Here is a 21,207-nt window from a genome sequence, read left to right as displayed (position 1 = left end):
TTCATACATACACATATACATGCATGTGCATGTGTGATCCTAAATAAGGACATCATTCATAGAAAACAAAATTACTGTAGAAGTCCTCCATACAATGTTGACTATTTTGAGAAATCAGTGTTCAGTGTTTTTTTAAGGGATGAAAAGATTGTTTTCCAGTCTTCTACCTAATGAAAGGGAATTCAGTTCAGCTTGAGTTTTTTGTGCCAAGGAAGAATACACACAACCCTCTAGATGGAGAAAGAGCAAGGATCTGAACAAATAACATGGGACACAAAGACAACGAATGTAGATCCAAAGATAAATATAGTGTGTCTAGAACTATTGTTCTCCCAGATATTCTGAACCCTCAAAGTGGTACCATTACACTCAATACATGTACAAGTCCCTGGACTTGGAACCACTAGAAAGTCATAAGGATTGCCCTTTAGCAAAACCAAGTTAATTTTCTTTGTGAGAAATATTGAATGACTGGTGTTCTACATTCTTGAAGAGGACCAAAATGGCATCAAATGTTGGAGTCAAGTACAATGTGCTTGACTGTGACTAATCTGTCCTATATCAACTCAGGTCAGACACAGCTAGTCCATATGAACAGCTGGTGTGAAAATACCTCTAGATTTGTACATCTTAAATTTCTTTTGAGCTCTTGTTATTCTGCTTTGCTCATAGAGCATAGCAACATCTTGAATGCAGGTATGCAAAGCTAGGTAGTCCTTTGACAGTATCTTTGACGTCATGCAATCAATTTCAGAGTTCTTCAAAGACCTTGAGCATATTCTTTCTTATATCATGTCTTCTGACCACCATGTGAACACCTTTTTTCTATGAGTTCTCTGTAAAATAGTTTTTTTTTAGGTGAATGTGCATTTGGCATTCAAACAATGTAACAACCCATTGGAGTTGTACTTTCTGCAGTAGAGTTTGAATGCTTGACAGTGGTTTGAAAAAGATCTCAGTGTCTGGTATCTTCTCCAGCCAGGTGATGTACAGAATCTTCCTAAGATAATTTAAAGGGAAGGAATTCAGTTTCCTGGCATGGCACTGGTAGAATATTCATAGAAATACAGCAATAAGGTCAACACAATGACTCTTTAGATCTTCAGTTTGGTAGGTAGTCTAATGCCTCTTTTCTCCCCATATTTTCCCTTGGAGCCTTCCAAACACTAAGCTAGCTCTGATAATGTGTGTGTGTCAACCTCAATTATCTCTATGTACAACCATGGAAAGAAACTTATCCATAATGTTCAACATTTCTCCATTTTCTGTGTTGTACTGACTGGTAGAGTACTTGTGTTTTCTTGGTGTTAATCGTTGGGTCAATATTAGAACAAGTAATAGAGAATCAATCTGTACTTTGTTGAATCTCAGCTTCAGAGGCTGCATTGAGAATACAATCATCTGTGAACAAAAAAAAAATAATTCACCAACTCTCCCTACACTTGTGTCTTGGCTTATAGCCTTTTCAAGTTAAATAATTTGCCATAAGTATAGTAGTTGACCTTGATGCTGTGTTCATTCTCAATGAAGGCATCTGACAACACTGCTGAAAACATTATGTTAAAACACTTTGGAGCAAACACAGCCCTGCTTCATTTCATTGGTGACTAGGAAAGCATGAGAGCATTATCTATTGTGCATTGAACATGCAGCCATGCCATCATGAAATTGACTTACAGTACTGATCCCTAAGTAGTAAAACTTTGCCAAAATTTTCCACAAACCCTCACAAATAACAGTACCAAAGATCTTGGTCAAGTTAGCAAAATTTTGTACAGACTTGTCTCTGGCATTTTTCCTGCATCAAATACTATATTGACTGTTCCTCAGCACTTTCTGAAACCATACTGTCTCTCAGGTAGATAACCATCTTCTAGTTGAAGAATTAGCCTATTAAGGAGGACTCTAGCAAAAATTCTGCCAGCAAAATAGAGATTTTCTTCCCCACCCCACCCCCCACCTGTGATTGTCACAGGACAACCTATTTACTTTACTTTTATAAGCAAAGGAAGCATCTTTGAACTCCTAGAGAATAAGCTCTTTTTGCCATAGAATATGGAAAATTTCAGTCAGCATTTATATGAGCAGTGTACCCCCTGCCTTGTAAATCTCAATTGGAATAGGGTCAATACCAGGTGCTCTGGCACATGAGAGAAGCCTAATTGCTTTCACAACTTTTCCTCAGACAAATTCTTCTAGGGAAGGCTTGACTTCAACTTGAGGTACAAACACTAAATTGACAACACTATGAAATTGTTCAGCCCATCTATAGAGGATCAAGTCCTTATCACTAATCAATGTGGTCACATTATTATTGAGAAGTTGAGATGCACTTCAACTTGTGGTAAACAGTCAATGGCTTCTGCATTGATTGATAAAGGCCTGTTAAGGACAAAATGGAAGTGTTCAACCCATCTCTCCAGGATCATATCCCTACCATTAATCAAGGTAGTTTCATCAGCACTGATGAGATGCACCATATGACTTTGGCACATAAATAGTCTTTGGGGCATCATAAAAGGGCTTTAAATCATTGACATTGGCTCAAAATTGACTTTCATCAGACTGAACCAAGGATCCTGCATCTCTCTAAGTTTTACTTGCACTTTACTTTTGATGGAGTTAATTACTGGCTTCTTAGAGATGGATGAACCATCCTGCTGGTAAACCCTGTGGAGTTCTCACTTTTCATTTGGTAGCTTCTGAATTTCCCCCTCATAGTTGTCAAACTAGACTTGATGTATGCAAGTTTTCTGACCCAGTTGAGCAAATGCAGGGCTATACTCCAAATTTCTGAAAGTTACCCACCCTCATTTCTGCTCCATTGTTGCCATCTGTGTTTTGATTCATCTTTCCCTGTACTCAGCAATGAACTGTTCCTATATGGAGAAGAGCTTTAATCTGAAGACATTAAATATTCTGCTGGTTGTCTTTGCCATGAGGTCACTTCTTTTGTTTAATATAAACAAATTACTATTATCATTTTCACACATCCTATCTGTTTCTTCTTACACTGACATAATGTATTTCAGTCCAATGTTTGTTTTGAGGGTGCATCCAAGAAGTTTTATTGCATTTAGATACAAACCAGTGTTTCTATGTGGAGAGCTGAATTAGAAATAACTTGAAAAAATAAGTGGAATGACTATTAAAGATATATGCTGCTCTTTACTCCTTTGACCATATTATCTTGGTTTCAAAAATATTAGCTTCAAATACAGAACTGTATTGCTGTTGTTCTACATTACTGAAGAGGACCAAAATGGCATCATTTGTTGGAGTCATGTTTGCTATTTGAAAAACAAACTTGATAAATAAAAAAACGGCAAAAAGTGATGCATTATTTGTATATGGCAATTCATGAAATAAAAATATAAATTGATATTTCATTCTATGTTTAAGTCCTCTGTTTTGGCAGTAAAGAACTTCTTAAACTACTTAACTTTTTTTTTACCATTTTATTCCTCAGTAACATTTAGCCACTTATACAATAATCATCATTGTTTCTGATGAGAAAATAAATAACATTAACAAAAATAAAGTTGGAAAAAAATCACTGGATTTGATCAGATATAAATAGAATTGTACCATAGCCAAAGTGACACAATTTGAGAGCACTTATTTTCTTAAGATTTCAGAATGAGGAGAGAATATCAAATGCTCAGTGTGAGTGTATGGTGAGGTGAGGTGATAAACAGATAGATATTTATACTATTAAGGAGGAGAAAATAAATTATCAGTAACTAGTAACCATACACCAACTTTGTGATCACTAAAAATACATTGTAAGAATAGTCAGTGTGTGTAGTTAGGACATTATTAATAAAAGGAAGAGAAGAAAATAGGGAAAAATTCCCAAATTAAATTCTATAGAACACTACATTTTTATACATGATCAACTGAAAGGTAGAAAGGATGAATTGTCCTACTTATGGTTTGTTGACCCAAAAGATAACTCTCTTCCAGTGCTATTATGTGAATATCCAAACTCCAAATCTCCAACTAATTATTTTAAAAACCAACAACATTTTCATCCATTTGTGAGTTTTCAGGCTGAAATATTTTGAGTGATTTCTGTAAGTTTTCCTGCTGAAATGGTTTAAGTGATTATCGATCTTTTAGGAGGAGTTGTGTGTTATATACATATATATATATATTATATGTATGTATAAATATATGTATGTGCATAAATATTTATAAATATATATTTATCTGTCTCCTCTATCTTTGTTCATATGGATGCACATATACACACATATATCAATAATGCAAATGTATGCACATATATATATAACATATAAATTAAAATTTAAAGATATAACCAGAGAACTATTTTCAAATATCCTTTTTTATTATTATCAAGCAAAATTAAAATACTGTGAGACATCTTCTTAAAGATGTTTGCAAAGATATTTACTATCAAAGAACCCATCAGTGCAGAATCTGTGTACAAAAAATTTTCTATATAGAAAGTCAATGTCTTTAAATTCTCTTTAATTAATTAATCTTCAGAGCATTGTTTAACCTCCTAAATAAGTTTCAGAGCTACTCAAAACATTTCACCACAAAAATATAGAAGAAAATTAAAGAATGAAAAAAATTGCTCATTTTAACAATAATTCTGTGGATTTTGTTGTTTGTAGCTTCACATGCATCATAGTCATATATAATATCACTGGAAGTCTAAAGATATTACAAAGATGTGCTCTTTTTTGTTTTTTTGGACAAAGAAGTTAGAATAGTTGAAAGTTTAAATATAACCAATATCATATCTCATGTTTTTCTCATCTTATTTAATTCTAGACTGAGTTCATTATCGATTTATCCATCTACACACATGCATATATATTTATAGATATGTATATACACACACAAACATGCAAATAAGTCTATTTATGCCAAATTAATTCAATAAGAATCTATTGAGTGTCTTTATATGCAAGAACCTAAGCTAAAAACTGAAGATAGAAAAAGCAGCCAAAAGATATTCTTTTTGTTCTACTATTTGATACATTATGTACTTTCTAATAATGACTGCATGTCATCAAGATAAATTAATTCTGATTCTATGAAATGCAGGAACATAATAGATATTCCAAAATGAGATTTGCACCCACTAAAGAGAGAACAACCTAATTATCACAGAGTTTTAGCCAAGAAAGTGAAGTGGACTTATTGTACTAATTATGCTTGGTTGGTTGGTTGTCGTACTTCATTCCTGAAGAAGATAAAAATTACATTACTTATCTTAAAGTCAAGAAACAGTGTGTCTAACTGTGGCTGCTCAGACCAAAAAAGTTCAAAATTGTCTTACCACAGATTGGGCATAAATAGACCATGGGAACATGTGGAGTAGAATCTCTAAAATTTTTGTATCTAATATTTCTTTTGAGTTGAGTTGTACAGTCACTGTTTTCCACATTGATTGACTACAGTCTATTGAAAAACTATGGAATTGTTAAATCTATCTCTACAGGATAATCTCGTTATCACTAATCAATATGTCTCTATCAGCATGGAGTAGTTGAGATATACAATAGGTTTTTAGTCAAGAAATAGCCTTTAGGGAATCATAAAAGTGCTTTGAACTGTTATTAATGGTATAAATTTGAATTTCATCAGACTTCTTACCAAACCAAGAATCCTGTATCTCTCTATCAATTATAATATACAGATGATTGAATTGCTCATTGGTTTGATCTATCAATACATAGATCTTTCTGATATTTCATAGCATCAATAGGTCCAGAAATAAATATAGGAAAGACAGTAGACTGTCTAGCTTTAGAGAATTTCATGGTATTTTCACTAATCCTAAGATCTTTCTAAAAAATGAAAAAAAGAACCAAATAATAATGGTAAGAGACAAAGAAAGAGGTCTCACATTTGGAAATTGGTCTTCATGGAACATTTATAGAAGGGTAAGAAATACACAACTGAGATCATAGACCCTTAGAAATATCTATATATTCCTAAGTTTTCCATTAGAAAATAAGCTCTTTGTGAGTGAGGATTGGTTTGTTCTTTGTACTTAAAGCCATAATATTTAGAATAATATCTACCATAAATATTTCTTAATGAATGAATTTTTTTTGTTTCACAGAGATTTTGGGTATACTTTACTCTAAAATTTTTAGAATTCTATATGAATTGATTTTTCTTATTAGATCAGTATTTTTAACATATTGACATATTAATCAAAGAGAAATAATCCTTTTTCTTCCTTTCACCCTTGTGATTTATCACATTTATAAAATCACTACTTTGTGAAATGGTATTACTATGATACAACTTGATTTCCAACTATCATTTAAAACTATTTCATTTGTCTTTTGTTGCCTATTTGTCTATTATAAATGGTTTGTTTAACAGATAATAAAATATCAAGCTTCACCTAAATCTTTCATTCTATAAAACTTATTCCATTCCCAAGTTATCAGTAGATGGATATTTTTCCTTCTCTGAATAATTTCAAAATGTTCTTGTTTCTCCTTAGTTCTCTTTTGGTGAATTGATTCCAGAAAACAATTTCTATATATGTTTGTGTGTGCATGTGTGTGTGTGTGTCTATGTGTGTTAGCAGATATCGTATTTTTTAATGCCTCCATTTCTGTTCTGCTCATCTTTGAAACAGAATGTCTTTTTTAATAACTTTTTACTGACTGAAACCTTGTCAGAAATACAAGATATGAGTAAATCCATTATTATTCTCAAGAGTGTCACAATAGACATTATTTAGTACACAGAAATAGGTCCAATTGTTGCCTTATTTTGTGTTTTCCTTATAGCATTTTACCTAGTTTTCTCCTTTGCTTATACCACATTTTTTTCCTTTTATACCTATTTTATGTAATATGAATTATTCCAATTATTTGTACATTATTTTATAGCAAAACTACGTGAATCCTGCTTTGATCCAGGAAATATAATGAATGGCACCAGACTTGGAATGGATTATAAACTAGGCTCAACTGTCACATATTATTGTGATGCTGGTTATGTTCTTCAAGGATATTCAACACTTACCTGCATCATGGGAGATGATGGAAGACCTGGATGGAACAGGGCATTACCAAGCTGTCATGGTAAGAAGTAAATTTTTGAACTATATATATAGTTCTCAATTTTCTATTGACTTGAGACAAAAAATGATGAACTTTATAAAAATGATCAATGTTAAATAAAAGCCTTCTAATACTTTATCAGCATGCATTATATGTAAAGAACCATGAATGGTGGAAGAAATATTTATTAACTCTCAGTTAAAATCATTAGGGAAGTAAGATTAAAAACAATACATAGATAGTTGTATAATGAAGCAAAGAGCATAAAGGGCAGACAAAGTGGACTAGAAATTTTAACTTGACATGATAAGTATCTCATAAAGACTTTGATGAGATCAAATTCATGCCTGTAACAAGTCAATGAAATCACAACTAATAGAATAGGAGGGACAGGATTTTAATATTTAATGAAAAGACAATAAAATAGAGATCATCTGACCCTAAGAGTAATAACATAAGGAAGAACAATGGCTGGAGATAAAGAACAAAGAATAATGTTAGATTACACTGAAAAACTATTCATCTATAGGAATAGAATTAATATTTTCCCCAAAATAGATTGCAGTAGTGAACTATTCATTTGCTTAGAAAAATAAAAACCCCATAATTTTTCACACTGGGGCACATTTTATTTTATTTTTTTGTTTGTTTTTGTTTGGTTTTTTTAGGATTTTTGCAAGGCAAATGGGGTTAAGTGGCTTGCCCAAGGCCACACAGCTAGGTAATTATTAAGTGTCTGAGACCGGATTTGAACCCAGGTACTCCTGACTCCAAGGCCGGTGCTTTATCCACTACGCCACCTAGCTGCCCCACTATACCACCTAGCCGCCCCTGGGGCACATTTTAAAAAGTAAAGATTTGCATGGAATTACAATGACAGGATGAAACAAACTTTTTAATTTGAGGTTATAGAAATTATCCATTTTATATCCCAAATTATTATCTATCTCATTTGATCATAAATTCTTCCCTTGTGCATGAATCTGATAGAAAATTATTTTATGATCCCCTAATTTGCTTACAATATTGCTCTCTATATCTAAATCATGTATGCATTTTGACCTTATCTCAGTATACAATGTTAAAGGTTGGTCCTTACCCAGTTTCTGCCAAACTACCTTCTGGATTTCCCAACAATTTTTGTCAAATTTTGTCAATTTTTGTCAAATTCTCATCCCAAAATATTGGGTCTTTAGGCTTGCCAAACATTAGCTAACTATGATCATTTGCTGCGCTATTCTAGGGATCCACTCTATTTCTTAGGCAAGACCAGATTGTTTCAATTAATATGACTTTGTAATATAGTTTAAGATCTAGTGTTGCTAAGCTAATTTCCTTCAATTTTTTCATTTACTCCCTTGATATTCTTGAAATTTTTTTCTTCCAAATAAAATTTATTATTTTTTCCTAGTTCAATATTTTTCTTGTAAATTAATTGGTATAGCACTGAATAAGTAAATTAATTTTGGTATTGCCATTTGTATAATATTGACTTGACATACCCATGAGTTCTTATTACTTCTCTAATTGGTTAGATGTTTTTATTTATTTTTTTTCCTTAGGTTTTTGCAAGACAGGTTAAGTGGCTTGCCCAAGGCCACAGGGCTAGGTAATTATTAAATGTCTGAGGATTTGAATTCAGGTCCTCCTGACTCCAGGGATGGTGCTCTATCCACTGCACCACCTAGTCACCCCAGGAGTTTTTATTTTTGTGAAATGTGTTTTGTTTTAATTTTTGGCTTTATCTTAGCAAGTAAAATTTTCAAGTATTTTATTCCATTTTCTCTTCTGTTAATAGGATAACTTATATTTTGGTAACTATTCATCTATTTTACTTTTTTTTCCCAGTTGGATTTTTTTGGCATATGACTGAGAAAACTAGCTCTTAATATTTGCTTTAATTTCATTCTCATCATCATTTACATTTTTTGAAGCTGACAATTTTTCTTCTATTTTTTAAATCAACAAAAATTATATCTATTTTATTGTGTTTTTTCATAAAGCCAGCTGCTAGTTTTATCTGCTAGTTCAGTTATTTTCATACCTTCAGTTTTATTAATCTCATCTTTGATTTTCAGGATTTTTAATTTGGTACCTAATTTATTCCTTTTTTGAGAATTTTTTGTTGACTGTTAAATTCAATGCTGTGGTATTTTTTCTATTTTTTTGGTATAAACACTTAAAGATGTAAAATTTCCCTTAAGTACTGCTTTGGCTGCATCCCATATATCTTGGAATATGGCATAGTCATTCTCTTTTGTAAAATAAATGATTTTTCTCTGATTCATTTGTTGTTGTTTGCCCTTCCTTTTTTAAAAATGTATTTATTTTATTTATTCAGCCATATGCACATGCATATTTAACTTACAAAATGACCTCCCATCCCTTCCTTAAAGGTGGACAGTCAGGTTAGCATTGTACATACATTTTTTTGATTAAACAGATTAACCATTTTTGGTATAAGTATGAGATTAAGGGAAACAGAGACATAATGAATAATACTTCTAAAGTATGCATTATATTCTGAATGGTTGGTTTTGTTTTATTTTATTTTGTTTTTCTTCCTCTGGATAGCGATAACATAGCTGGTCTAATATGGTTATACTAGCTCTCTGAATTCTGAGAGGAGCTGCTTCCATCAAGGTTGTTCATATTAAAATGATTTATTGTTTTACCTTAACATTTTTTAGAATTAGGTTATTTAATTTTTGATTAAATTTTAGTCTGTTTTCCTGTGGACTTTTATTGATAGTAATTTTGGTTACATTATGATATGAAAAGGATACATTTAAAGTTTCTACTTTTCTTCATTTGACTGTAAGGTATTTATTTCTTAATACATGATTAATTTTGTATAGGTACCATATAAACTCAGAAAAACATATTTCTTTGAATTTCATTTCAGTTTTCTCTAGAGGTCTATGACATGTAACTTTTCTATTTTTCTATTTTATTTTTCCAAGTACATGTTATGAAAGTTTTTTAGCATTTATCCATATGTAAGTGTATATTTTTAAGTTACAAAATTTCCTCCTTCCCTCACTTCCCAGCCCCCTCTCCTCCATGGCAAATACTCAGGTTAACATTGTACATAAATATTATTAATAAATATGGTTACAGATTAGTAAGTAAAGAGATACATAAGAGATATTTTTATAAAGTGTTCATCAGATTCTGAAGATTTTTAATATGTTTTTTGTTTAATTTAGTTTTGTTTTGTTTTTCTTCCTTTGGAGAGGTATAACTTGTCCACAGACTGTGTCTAAGGGTTGTCCTAGCTTTGAACTGCTTAGAGATGCTGCTTACATCAAGGTTGATCATCTCACAATGTTATTGTTAATGTGTTCTGCTCCCTTTGCTCAGCATCAGATCTTGTAACTCATTCCATACTCCTCTAGAATCTGATCATTTATGGTTTTTTATAGAATAATAATATTCCATAGCAATTTATGTACCATAACTTGTTTAGCCATTCCTCAACTGATTCCCTCATTTTCCAGTCCTTTGCCACTGCAAAAAGAGCTACTCTAAATATTTCGAAACACATGGAACTTATCCCATTTTTTTAATGATTTCTTTTGGATATAGACCTAGGATTGGAATTGTTGCTTTTTGGACATAGTTCAATATTGTTCTCCAGTAGAAAGGTTAGATCTGTTCACAACTCCATCAACAATTCATTAATGTTTCAATCCTCCCACAACCTCTCTGTTTGATCATCTTCCCTTTTTCTCTTCATGGCTAATCTGATAGGTGTTAGAAGATACTTCATTGTTGTTTTAAATTACATTTCGCTAATCAATAGAAATTTGGAGCATTTTTTCATATAGCTTTAATTTTTTAATTTGAAAACTGTTCATATCCTTTGACCATTTGTCAATTGTGGAATGACTTGTGATCTTATAAATTTGATTCAATTCTCTATATGTTTTAGAAATGAGATCTTTATGTGGTTGTGAAGATTGATTCCCAGCTTTCTGCTTTTCTTCTAATTTTGACAGCATTGATTTTATTAGTACAAAACCTTTTTTAATTTAATATAGTCAAAATCATTCATTTTGTAATTTATAATATGCTCTAATTCTTGTGTGGTCATAAATTTGTATCTTTTCCATAGACCAGATAAATAGAGTATTTTTGGTCTATTGATTTATCTATGGAATCACTCTTTATGTCTAAATCCTGTAATCTTTTTGACCTTATTTTGGTATAGGGTGTTAGATGTGGGTCTATGCCTCGTTTTTGCCATACTATTTTCTAGTTTTCCCCAATCATTTTTGTCAAATAGCGAGTTTTTATCCTGGAAACTGATGTCTTTGGGTCTGTTAAACAATATATTACTGTAGTCATTTACTGCAGTTTCTTTTGAACCTGTCCTAATCCACTGATCCATTACTTTATTTCTTAACCAGTATCAGGCAGTTTTTCTTTTTTTTAGTTTTTTTGCAAGGCAATGGGGTTAAGCGACCAGTCCAAGGCCACACAACTTGGTAATTATTAAGTGTCCGAGGCCAGATTTGAACTCAGGTACTCCTGACTCCAGGGCCAGTGCCCTATCCATTACGCCACCTAGCCGCCCCATCAGGAAGTTTTGATGAATGACTGCCACTTTATTGTATAGTTTTAGAATCTAGTAGAGCTAGGTCGCCTTCTTCATCGGTTTCCTTGATATTCTCAACTTTTTTGTTGCTTCGGATAAATTTTGATATATTTTCTAGCTTGGTAAAATAATGATTTGGTAGTTTGATTGGTATGGCACTGAATAAATAATTTAATTTGGGTAGAATTGTCATATTTATTATATTAGCTTGATCTAACCACAAGCCATTGACATTTTTCCAATTATTTAGATCTGACTTTATTTGGGTGAGAAGTGATTTATAATTTTGTTCATATAGTTTCTGGATTTATCTTGGGAGGTAGATTCCCAAGTATTTAATGTTGTCTATAATTATTTTTTGGTTTTTTTCTATAGTTATTTTAAATGGAATTTCTCTTTCTATCTCTTCCTCTTGGGTTTTGTTTTTCATATATAGAAATGCTGATGATTTATGTGGGTTTATTTTATATCCTGCTGCTTTACTAATTTTATGAATTGTTTCAAGGATATTTTTAGATGATTTTCTCAAGTTCTTTATGTATACCATCATATCATCAGCAAAGAGTGAAAGTTTTGCTTCCTCATTGCCAGTTCTGATTCCTTCAATTTCTTTTTCTCCTATTATTACTAAAACTAGCATTTCTGATACTATATTGAATAGCAATGGTGATAATGCTCATCCTTATTTTATTTTTACATCCTTATTTTATTAGAAATGCTCCTAATTTATTCCCATTACATTTAATATTTGTTGATGGTATTAGACAGATATTTTATTATTTTATGGAAAGCTCCATTTATTCCTAAACTTTCTGGTGTTTTTAATAGGAATAGATGTAGTTTATCTTTTTTTTTTTTTAGGTTTTTGCAAAGCAAGTGGGGTTAAGTGGCTTGCCCAAGGCCACACAGCTAGGTAATTATTAAGTATCTGGGACCGGATTTGAACCCAGGTACTCCTGACTTCAAGGCCAGTGCTTCATCCACTACGCCACCTAGCCGCCCCCTAGATGTATTTTATCAATGGCTTTTCCCCCATCTATTGAGATAATCATATGATTTCTGTTAGTTTTGCTATTGATATGATCAATTATCTGGAGTGTTTTTCTAATATTGAACCATCCCTGTCTACCTGGTATAAACGCTACTTGAATATATTGTTTTCCTGGTAAAACCTTGCTGTAGTCTCATTGCTAAAATTTTATTTAAGATTTTTGCATCAGTATTCATTAGGGAGATTGATCTATAATTTTCTTTGTCTGTTTTGGTTCATCTGGTTTAGCTATCAGCGCCATGTTGGTGTCATAAAAGGAATTTGGCAGAATTCCTTCTTCTCCTATTTTTTAAAATAGATTATGTAGAATATGAATTAATTGTTCCTTAAATGTTTGGTAGAATTCACTTGAAAACCCGTCTGGAACTGTAGACTTTTTCTTAGGGAGTTTACTGATGATTTCTTTCATTTCTTTTTCTGAAATGGGGTTATTCAAGTATTTTATTTCCTCTTCTGTTTGTATTTTTTGTAAATGTTCATCCATTTCACTCAGGTTATCCAATTTATTGGCATACTGTTCAGCAAAGCAGCTCCACATTATATCTTTAATTTCCTCTTCCTTGTTCTTTAGTTCAACCTTTTTGTTTTTGATACTGGTAATTTGGTTAAATTCTTTCTTTTTTTTTAAATCAGATTAACCAAAAGTTTATCTATTTTATTGGCTTTTTAATAAAAAAAAACCCATTAGTTTTATTTATTAGATCAACGGTTTTCTTACTTTTAATTAAATTAACTTTTCTAAAAAATCTATTCATCTCCTTGATTGTCCTATCTATTTAATAGTTAGATTTTTATAGTTATAAGTGAGGAAATTTCAAGTGCCCCACCAGTTTACTTTTATAAACTATTTCCTCCTGTGACTCTTTCCTTTAACAATTTGCATATAGGGGTAGCTAGGTGGCAGTGGATAGAGCACCCCCTGGAGTCAGGAGTACCTGAGTTCAAATCCAGCCTCAGACACTTAATAAGTACCTAGCTGTGTGGCCTTGGGCAAGCCACTTAACCCCATTTGCCTTTTAAAAAACTAAAAAAAAAGAATTTGCATACTATCATTTGGTGCATAATGTTTTTGTATTCATACTACCTCATTGTTTATGTTTTAGCATTATGTTTTAGCAAAGTGCAATGACTCAGGATATATGGGATATTCAGAACTATTCATCCACGTTTGGTGTCCAGCTGTTAACCATCTCTTATCTTTGGACCCAAGAAGCTGTAGCATGTGCAGCAGCCACACATTGGTAATATTATCTCAGCAGATAGGCTAAACTAGATTGAAGGTAACTAATAGACCTCAACCTTTGGGGGAAATCAGGTCTATATCTACCTCTAGCATATGGAGGCATCTACCTGGAAGAATGGATGTATGAGAACAATTTCTTCCAAAGACCATGATGGAGGCTGAAGAAGGAGCTATAGAATATTTAGAGCTTGGTCAGACATTGAAGATGTCAGTGTCATCCACAAAATCCTGGACAATAGCCACTCATTTTGATTTTATCTTAATCACTGGACTTTGAGACTTTGGAAGAGAGAATGAGGTTGACAATTGTGTGCAACTCTACCTGATTTAATTACAATTTACATGCGTTGAACAACCACAAGAAAAAGCAAACTTCCTTGATTATCTCTTTAAATTATGCCTATTTTTGCTTTTGCTTTTTTTCCTGAGATCATGATTGCAACCACTGCTAATTTCTTTTACTTCCCCTAAGAATGTCCCAGTGCCTGCTTTCTATTCTGCATGTGTCCCTGTTTCAATTGTTTTTCTTATAAACAACATATTATTAGAGTTTGTTTTTACTCTATCCTGTTCTTTTATGGGTAAATTATTCCTATTCACAGTTTTGATTATTAAGTATTTCCCTCCATCTGATATTTCCATTAATTTTTTTCTTTTAACTCTGTCCCTTCTCAAAAGTCTATTTTTCTTCTGATCACTGCATCCCTTAATCTGCCTTCCCTTCCATTAACTTCCCTGTTTCTCTTATCCCCTTCCTCTCTTACTTCCCTGATAAGATAGATATCTGTACCCAACTGTGTAATTCCCTTTTAAAGTCAGTTCTTATAAGATTAAATTTCAAGCATTGCCTGCTTCTTCTCTCCCCCATCTTCCCTTCTATTTTAATGGCTCTTCCTTTGCTATTTCTTTTATGTGAGATAATTTTTCATTAATTCAGTTTTTCAAAGTAGATTATTCTTGGTTGCAGTCTTGCTCTTTGCCTTCTGGAGCACTATGTTCCAAGTCCTCTGATCCTATCATGTGGAAAGTGATTAGACTTGTATGATGTTGACTATGGCTTCACAAGATTTAAATTGTTCTTTTCTGACTGCTTGCATTATTTTCTACTTGACTAGAGAGTTCTTGATTTGACTATAATATTCAGGGGAGTTTTCATTTGGGGATCTCTTTCAGAAGATGATCAGTAGATTCTTTCAATTTCTATTTTATCATCTGGTTCTAGTATATTGGTACAGTTTTCTTTGATAATTTCTTGAAATGATATGTCTAGGTTTTGATGATGACTTTCAGATAGTCTAATCATTCTTAAATGAGTCTGCTCAATCTATTTTCTAAATCAATTTTAAAAAGAATACACATTTTCTCCCTTTTTTCATTCTTTTGATTTTGTTTATTGTTTCTTGATGACTCATGGAGACATTAGCTTCCATTAGCCTGATGGAATTATTTTTTTTCAGTGAGTTTTTGCACCTCCTTTTCTTTTTGGCCAAATCTAGTTTTTAAGGCATTCTTCTACTCAGTGAACTTTTGTGCCTCTTTTGCTCTTTGACCAATTCTTTTTTTTAAGGTGTTTTCTTCTTTATTTTTTGTGCCTCTTTTACCCAGCTATTAACTTTATTCTCAAAATTTTCTTGCTTCACTCTCCTTTAACAATTTTTCTCATTCTCTCTTAAATGATTTTTAAAGTCCTTTTCGAGATTGTTTTCAGGAATTAAGTTTTAGTCCTGTGACCAATTCACAATTTGCTTTGTAAGATTGCATATAATTATTTTAACAAAGTTATCATCTGAGTTGATGTCTTGAGCTTCCTTGTCATAGTAACTTTCTATAGTCAGGTTCTTCTTGTTGTTCAATGTTCATTTTCCAATCCAAAAGGGGGAATTTTACTCAGCTTTAGACCTTACTTGCTGTTCCTTTCCGAGTTAGTTGTGCTTACAAACGGACATTCTAAGGATCTGTGGTTATTGCTCTTCTAGTCTGTTCTCTGCTCTTTATCTAGTAAGGAACTTTTTTTCTCTTATAACTAACAGTGCTAACACTCCTCCTGACCCTTGGACTATGACCAAATGCTCCATTCTCCTGAAGTACCATACTCTACACAGACAGAATCCAAATCTGAGAGTGCAGGGAAGTTGAGCAGTTATAGTTAGGGAGATTTGAATGGGCATTCCAGGTCTCATTTTCACTTTCAGCCAAAGTTATTCTTGTAAACTGCAGTTTTGATCCTACCACTCCCTTACTGAATAAACTTTAGTATCTCCTCAATACCTCTAGGATCAAACAGAAACTCTGTTTGGCATTCAAAATTCTTTGTGACTTGGTCCCTTCCTAAACTCCCAATATTTTTACATCCTTGAATACAGAATCATAATACTTGCTATTCCCAGTGGGTGAAATTCCATCTTTCATATTATTGCCTTTGCATTAGCTGTCCCCATTGCTAAAATGTTCTCCTTCCACCACTTAGAATCTATGCCTCTTTTCAAGAATCATCTTAAACTCTACCATCTGCCAGATTTTTTTTCTAAATCCCCTTGCTACTAGAGCCTTCTTCTATAAGATTACCTTTCCATCAAGTTTCACATCCTTTGTGTTTGTTCTTCCTCTTCTGTATGTTTTATATGTAATCTTAGTCTCCTGGATTCCTGGACTTCTTTCAATGCAACTCATTTCATATGTTCTGTAGGTATCATTGACTAGTCATTCTTCCCCTCTACCACCTCTTCCCTCACTGTTAATATTTTTCTTCTGAAATTACTTTTCTGCATATGTCTTGTATGAAAAAGTGTTTGAATATTGTCTTCCCCATTAGAATATGGAATCCTTAAAAAAGGATTATTATAATTTTATTTTTTATTTAATATTTATTATTACTTTTTATTATTATTTTTGTTCCCTCTCCTTTTATCTTTATGATGTATCCCAGTGCCTGATGTATACTAACTAATTAATAAAACAATATATTATATAAATATTAGAGCTCAGAATCTGAGACTACAAGGAAGCTGAAAAATTATGCCTAGGGTGTGTTGAGCAATTATTTCAAGACACATTTTTTTTTTCTTTTAGACAAGTTAGTAGATAGGAATCAATAATATCTTGCCACATTTGATTGCGTATATAATAGCCATCATTTGATGCTTGAAGAAATGAATGAAATAAAAATGAATTAAAGATTTAGTCCAATCCCTACTTTAGCAAGAACCCCTTCTGCAACATGTTGTTCATTCTTTATTTTTTAAATTTTTTTAATTTAATATTTATTCTCATTTTGTACAAATAATGTTTTTATACATTAATAAAATATTCTTGTTTAAGAGTAAATGGAATACCCCCTCCCCTCCATAAATATAGACTCGCTTGAGCAATAAAATAAAAGGGAAAGAAAAAATTAAAATTAAAAAAAATAATAGTAATAATTGTAGGTATGGCCAGGTGGCACAATGGATTGAGCACCAGCCCTGGAACCATGTGCACCCAAGCCCACATATGGCCCTGTACACCCAACAATCTCCCAGACATGTGACCTGCAAACCACCTCAACCCCACTGCCCTGAAAAAAAACAAAAAAAAGAAGAAAAAGACCCAAAATAAAATAAATTAGTAATAATAGTAGGGGTGGCTGGGTGGCAGACAGAGAGGAGCACCTGGGTCCAAATCTGGCCTCAGACACCCAAGGATCACCCTGCTATGCAGCCCCAGGCAGACCACTCAGCCCCATTTGCCCTGCACCCCCCCAAAAAAAAAAATAATAAAAAATATGCTTCAGTCTGTGTTCCAACACCAGCAACTCTGTTGTGGGTGGATCACATTCTTTATGATAAATCCATCACAAAAGTTACTTCCATATTTTTCCACCTTTGCCATTACTGATTGCAACTCCCTCCTTTCATATTTCTCCACTACCATGTACTATTTTTCTCTCTCCTTTCACTCTGACTCTGCTGTAGGGTAGCTGAGTGGCGCAGCAGACAGATCCCTGGTCCTGGGGCCAAGAAGCCCTGAGCCCCCATACCACCCCTTAGGCCCAGCATCCACCTGGCCCTATGGTCCTGGGCAGGCCTTCCAATCCCAGCCCCTTGCAAGAAGTAAAAAAGAAAATGTGTTATATCTGACCACTCTTCCCCCATGGTCCATCCTCTCCTCCTTTATTCACATCCCCACCCCTTCCCCCTGTCCCTCCCCCTCATTCTTACTCCAGATGTCTATACCCCATTGAGTATATATGTGTTTCCTCTCCTACCTCTAATGATAGCAAAGATTCCCTCATTCCCCCTTGCCTTCCCATTCCATATCATTGCAATAGCTCATTGTAATAAAGAAAAATCTTATTATATGAAATATCTTGGCCTATTCCCCCTCTCCTTTTTCTTTCTCCCATTACATTTCCCTTTTGTCTATTGACACCATTTTTACACCATATTTTATCTTCAAATTCAGCTTTCTCCTGTGCTTCAACTATAAAAGTTCCCTCTACCTGCTCTATTAACTGAGAAGGTTTATATGAGTAGTATCAGTGTCATTTTTCTATGCAGGAATGCATGCAGTTCATCATCATTAAGTCCCTCATATTTTCCCCTTCACCTGAGTCCTGTATCTGAAGATCAAAACTTCTGTTCAGCTCTGGCCATTCCAACAGGAACATTTGAAATTCCCCTGGTTCATTGAAAGTCCATCTTTTTCCCTGGAAGGGGACATTCATCCTTGCTGGATAGTTCATTCTTGGCTGCATTCTAAGCTCTTTTGCCTTCTGGTATATTATATTCCAAGCCCTTCAAGCTTCCAATGTAGTTGCTGCTAAGTCCTGTGTGATCCTGACTGCAGCTCCATGATATTTGAACTGTGTTCTCCTGGCTGCTTGTAATATTTTCTCTTTGACTTGGGAGTTCTGGAATTTGGCTATGATATTCCTAAAGGTTGGCTTTTTGGGATCTCTTTCTGGGGGGGATCAGTGGATTCTTCTATTTTGCCCTCTGCTTCTAGAATATCAGGGAAATTTTCCTGTAGTAATTCTTTGAAAATGATGTCAAGGCTCTTTTCCTGATCATGACTTTCAGGTATTCCAATAATTTTCAAATTATCTTTCCTAAGTCTGTTTTCCATATCAGTTGTTTTTTTCAATGGGATGTTTCACATTTTCTTCTAATTTTTCATTTTTTTGGTTTTGAAGTATTGGAGTCCTGGTTTCTCGTAAATTCATCAATCTCCCTGAGTTCTATTCTTTGTCTGAAGGATTTGTTCTCCTTGGAGAGTCTTTTTATCTTTTTCCATCTGGCCAATTTTGCTTTTTAAAGCATTCTTCTCTTCAATAATTTTTTGAATTGTTTTATCCATTTGACCTAAGCTGGTTTTTAGCATGCTATTTTCTTCAGCATTTTTTTGGATTTCCTTGACTAAGCTGCTGACTTCATTTTCATGTTTTTCCTGCATCTCTCTCCTTTCTTTTCCTAGTTTTTCTTCCAACTCCCTCATTTGCTTTTCAAAGTCTTTTTTGAGCTCTGTCATAGCCTGAGCCCAATTTCTGTTTTTCTTGGAGTCTTTAGATGCAGGAGCTTGTGCTTCCTCATCTTCAGACTGAGTATTTTGATCCTTCTTGGGCTCATTTGCAAAATATTTCTCAATAGTCTTCCTCTTGTTTCTTTGCTTGTTCATTTTCGCAACCTAAGCCTGTTTTTTGGGGTGCTTCCTGAGCTTTTGGGACACTCCCACAAGGGTCTCATTGTGTGAGGTTCTGTCCTCCCTCCTGGTCTATGAATGATCATAAGCTCCCCCACTCTGTCACGGGGCCGAGGTGGGGGGGGCCCTGTTGTTCTATGGGGGGGGCCTAGACTGGGATCAGGATCTGAATGTGGTCAGAGCCCCAGAGTCCTGTTCCAGGGGCAGAGGACAGAGCTCTGCAGTCTGTCTTCACTCCCCTCCCTCAGCTCAATGGGCTCATGCTTCTGTTTTCCTGGAACTCTTGCTGTGCTGGCCATGCTGCTCTCTGTGTGCCCTACGGGCTGGGCTTCACTGCTCGCTCTGGCAGAGGTCCCCCGCTGTTCCCCCAGGTTGTGCCCAGTGCTCCCCGGGGTGTAAGTCAGGAAACTCCCCCACTGCTGTGAGCTGAGACTCCCAGCGCCCTGGGGCTGCCTCCAGGAGGCTGAAGTTCTTTGGCTCTGGGGGGCCGCCCCTCTGGTGGGCCACCTCTCCGACCTGGGGGAGCAGAGCCTTTCTGCTCTTTTCCAGGTTACCTTGAGTAGGAGAACTGCCTCACCGGGTCCCTCTGTGGGTTCTGTCTCTCAAAAATTTAGTTAGAATCCTTAGTTTATAAGTTTTATGAGAGAGCGCCTAAGACAGGATCCATTCTTGTTGCCATCTTGGCTCTACCTTGTTGTTCATTCTTTCAATCATGTCTAATTCTTTATGAACTCCTTTGGTAAAGATACTGGAATGGTTTGTCGTTTCTTCTTCAACTTATTTTACAGATGAGGAAACTGAGGAAAAATAGGTTAAGTAAGTTGCCCAAAGTCACCAAGAAAGTTTCTGAAGATTTGAATACAGAAAGATGAGTCTACCTTTCTCTAAGATCAGCCTTCCATCCACTCCATCACTTAGCTAATTTTTCTAAAACATTGTTAACAAGTTTTGTGTTCATTGACCTGCCAAAGCAGGTGATTCCATTTTACCTTTAATTGTTAGGAAGTTTTTCATTACCTTAACCCTAAATTTTGATCTTTGAAACTTCACCTAGTCTTCCAATTTCAGCCTTTTGAGGGGTGAGGGAGAATAAGTCTTATTCCTCTTTCCCATGACAACTCTTTTTAAAGTAACTTCTTTTAAAAAAGAAAGATCATTGTTCTTCCATAAGAACTGAAAATTTAAAAATAAAAAGAACCTTGCTTATTTCATAAGCAAAAAAGCATCCAAATTATTTCTTTTTAATATTCTCATATGATTTATTTTTAATTAGATAATTTTAACTATATGTATTAAGAAGAGGGAGGAAATGTACCTTGGTTTTCATGCTTCTATGAAATTTGAATGATCAGCCTTGGCCTATAATCTTCATTTTAAATTTGCTTGAGGCTTTTTAAAATTTGTAAAATATTGAGATATCAGTTTCATTCCAAGTTTTTATACTATTCTGAATGCATACTAAAATCATCCTGTTTTCTATTGGTTAGCATTTTGATGACATTAAACATAGGATATAATTAAATCTATCAGTGAAACATTCATGAAACAAATGCTTTGGAAACCTACCTGAAAA

The 21,207-nt window shown here is 34.0% G+C and overlaps 1 protein-coding gene across 1 annotated transcript in view; it reads left to right on the top strand.

Moving 5' to 3' along the window:
• Nucleotides 1-21,207, top strand: part of CSMD3 (CUB and Sushi multiple domains 3) — a 639,662-nt gene that overhangs the window by 222,611 nt on the left and 395,844 nt on the right. Inside the window, exon 17 of the mRNA XM_074202120.1 lies at nucleotides 6,891-7,085. Coding sequence (XP_074058221.1) covers nucleotides 6,891-7,085 — 195 coding nt within the window. The remainder of the gene's footprint in view (nucleotides 1-6,890; nucleotides 7,086-21,207) is intronic.

Source organism: Macrotis lagotis, chromosome X (genome assembly GCF_037893015.1).
Source record: "Macrotis lagotis isolate mMagLag1 chromosome X, bilby.v1.9.chrom.fasta, whole genome shotgun sequence".
In the NCBI taxonomy this organism is placed as follows: domain Eukaryota; kingdom Metazoa; phylum Chordata; class Mammalia; order Peramelemorphia; family Peramelidae; genus Macrotis; species Macrotis lagotis.
The sequence above is the reverse complement of the archived record's forward strand: the minus strand, read 5'-3'. Positions and strand labels throughout refer to the sequence as shown.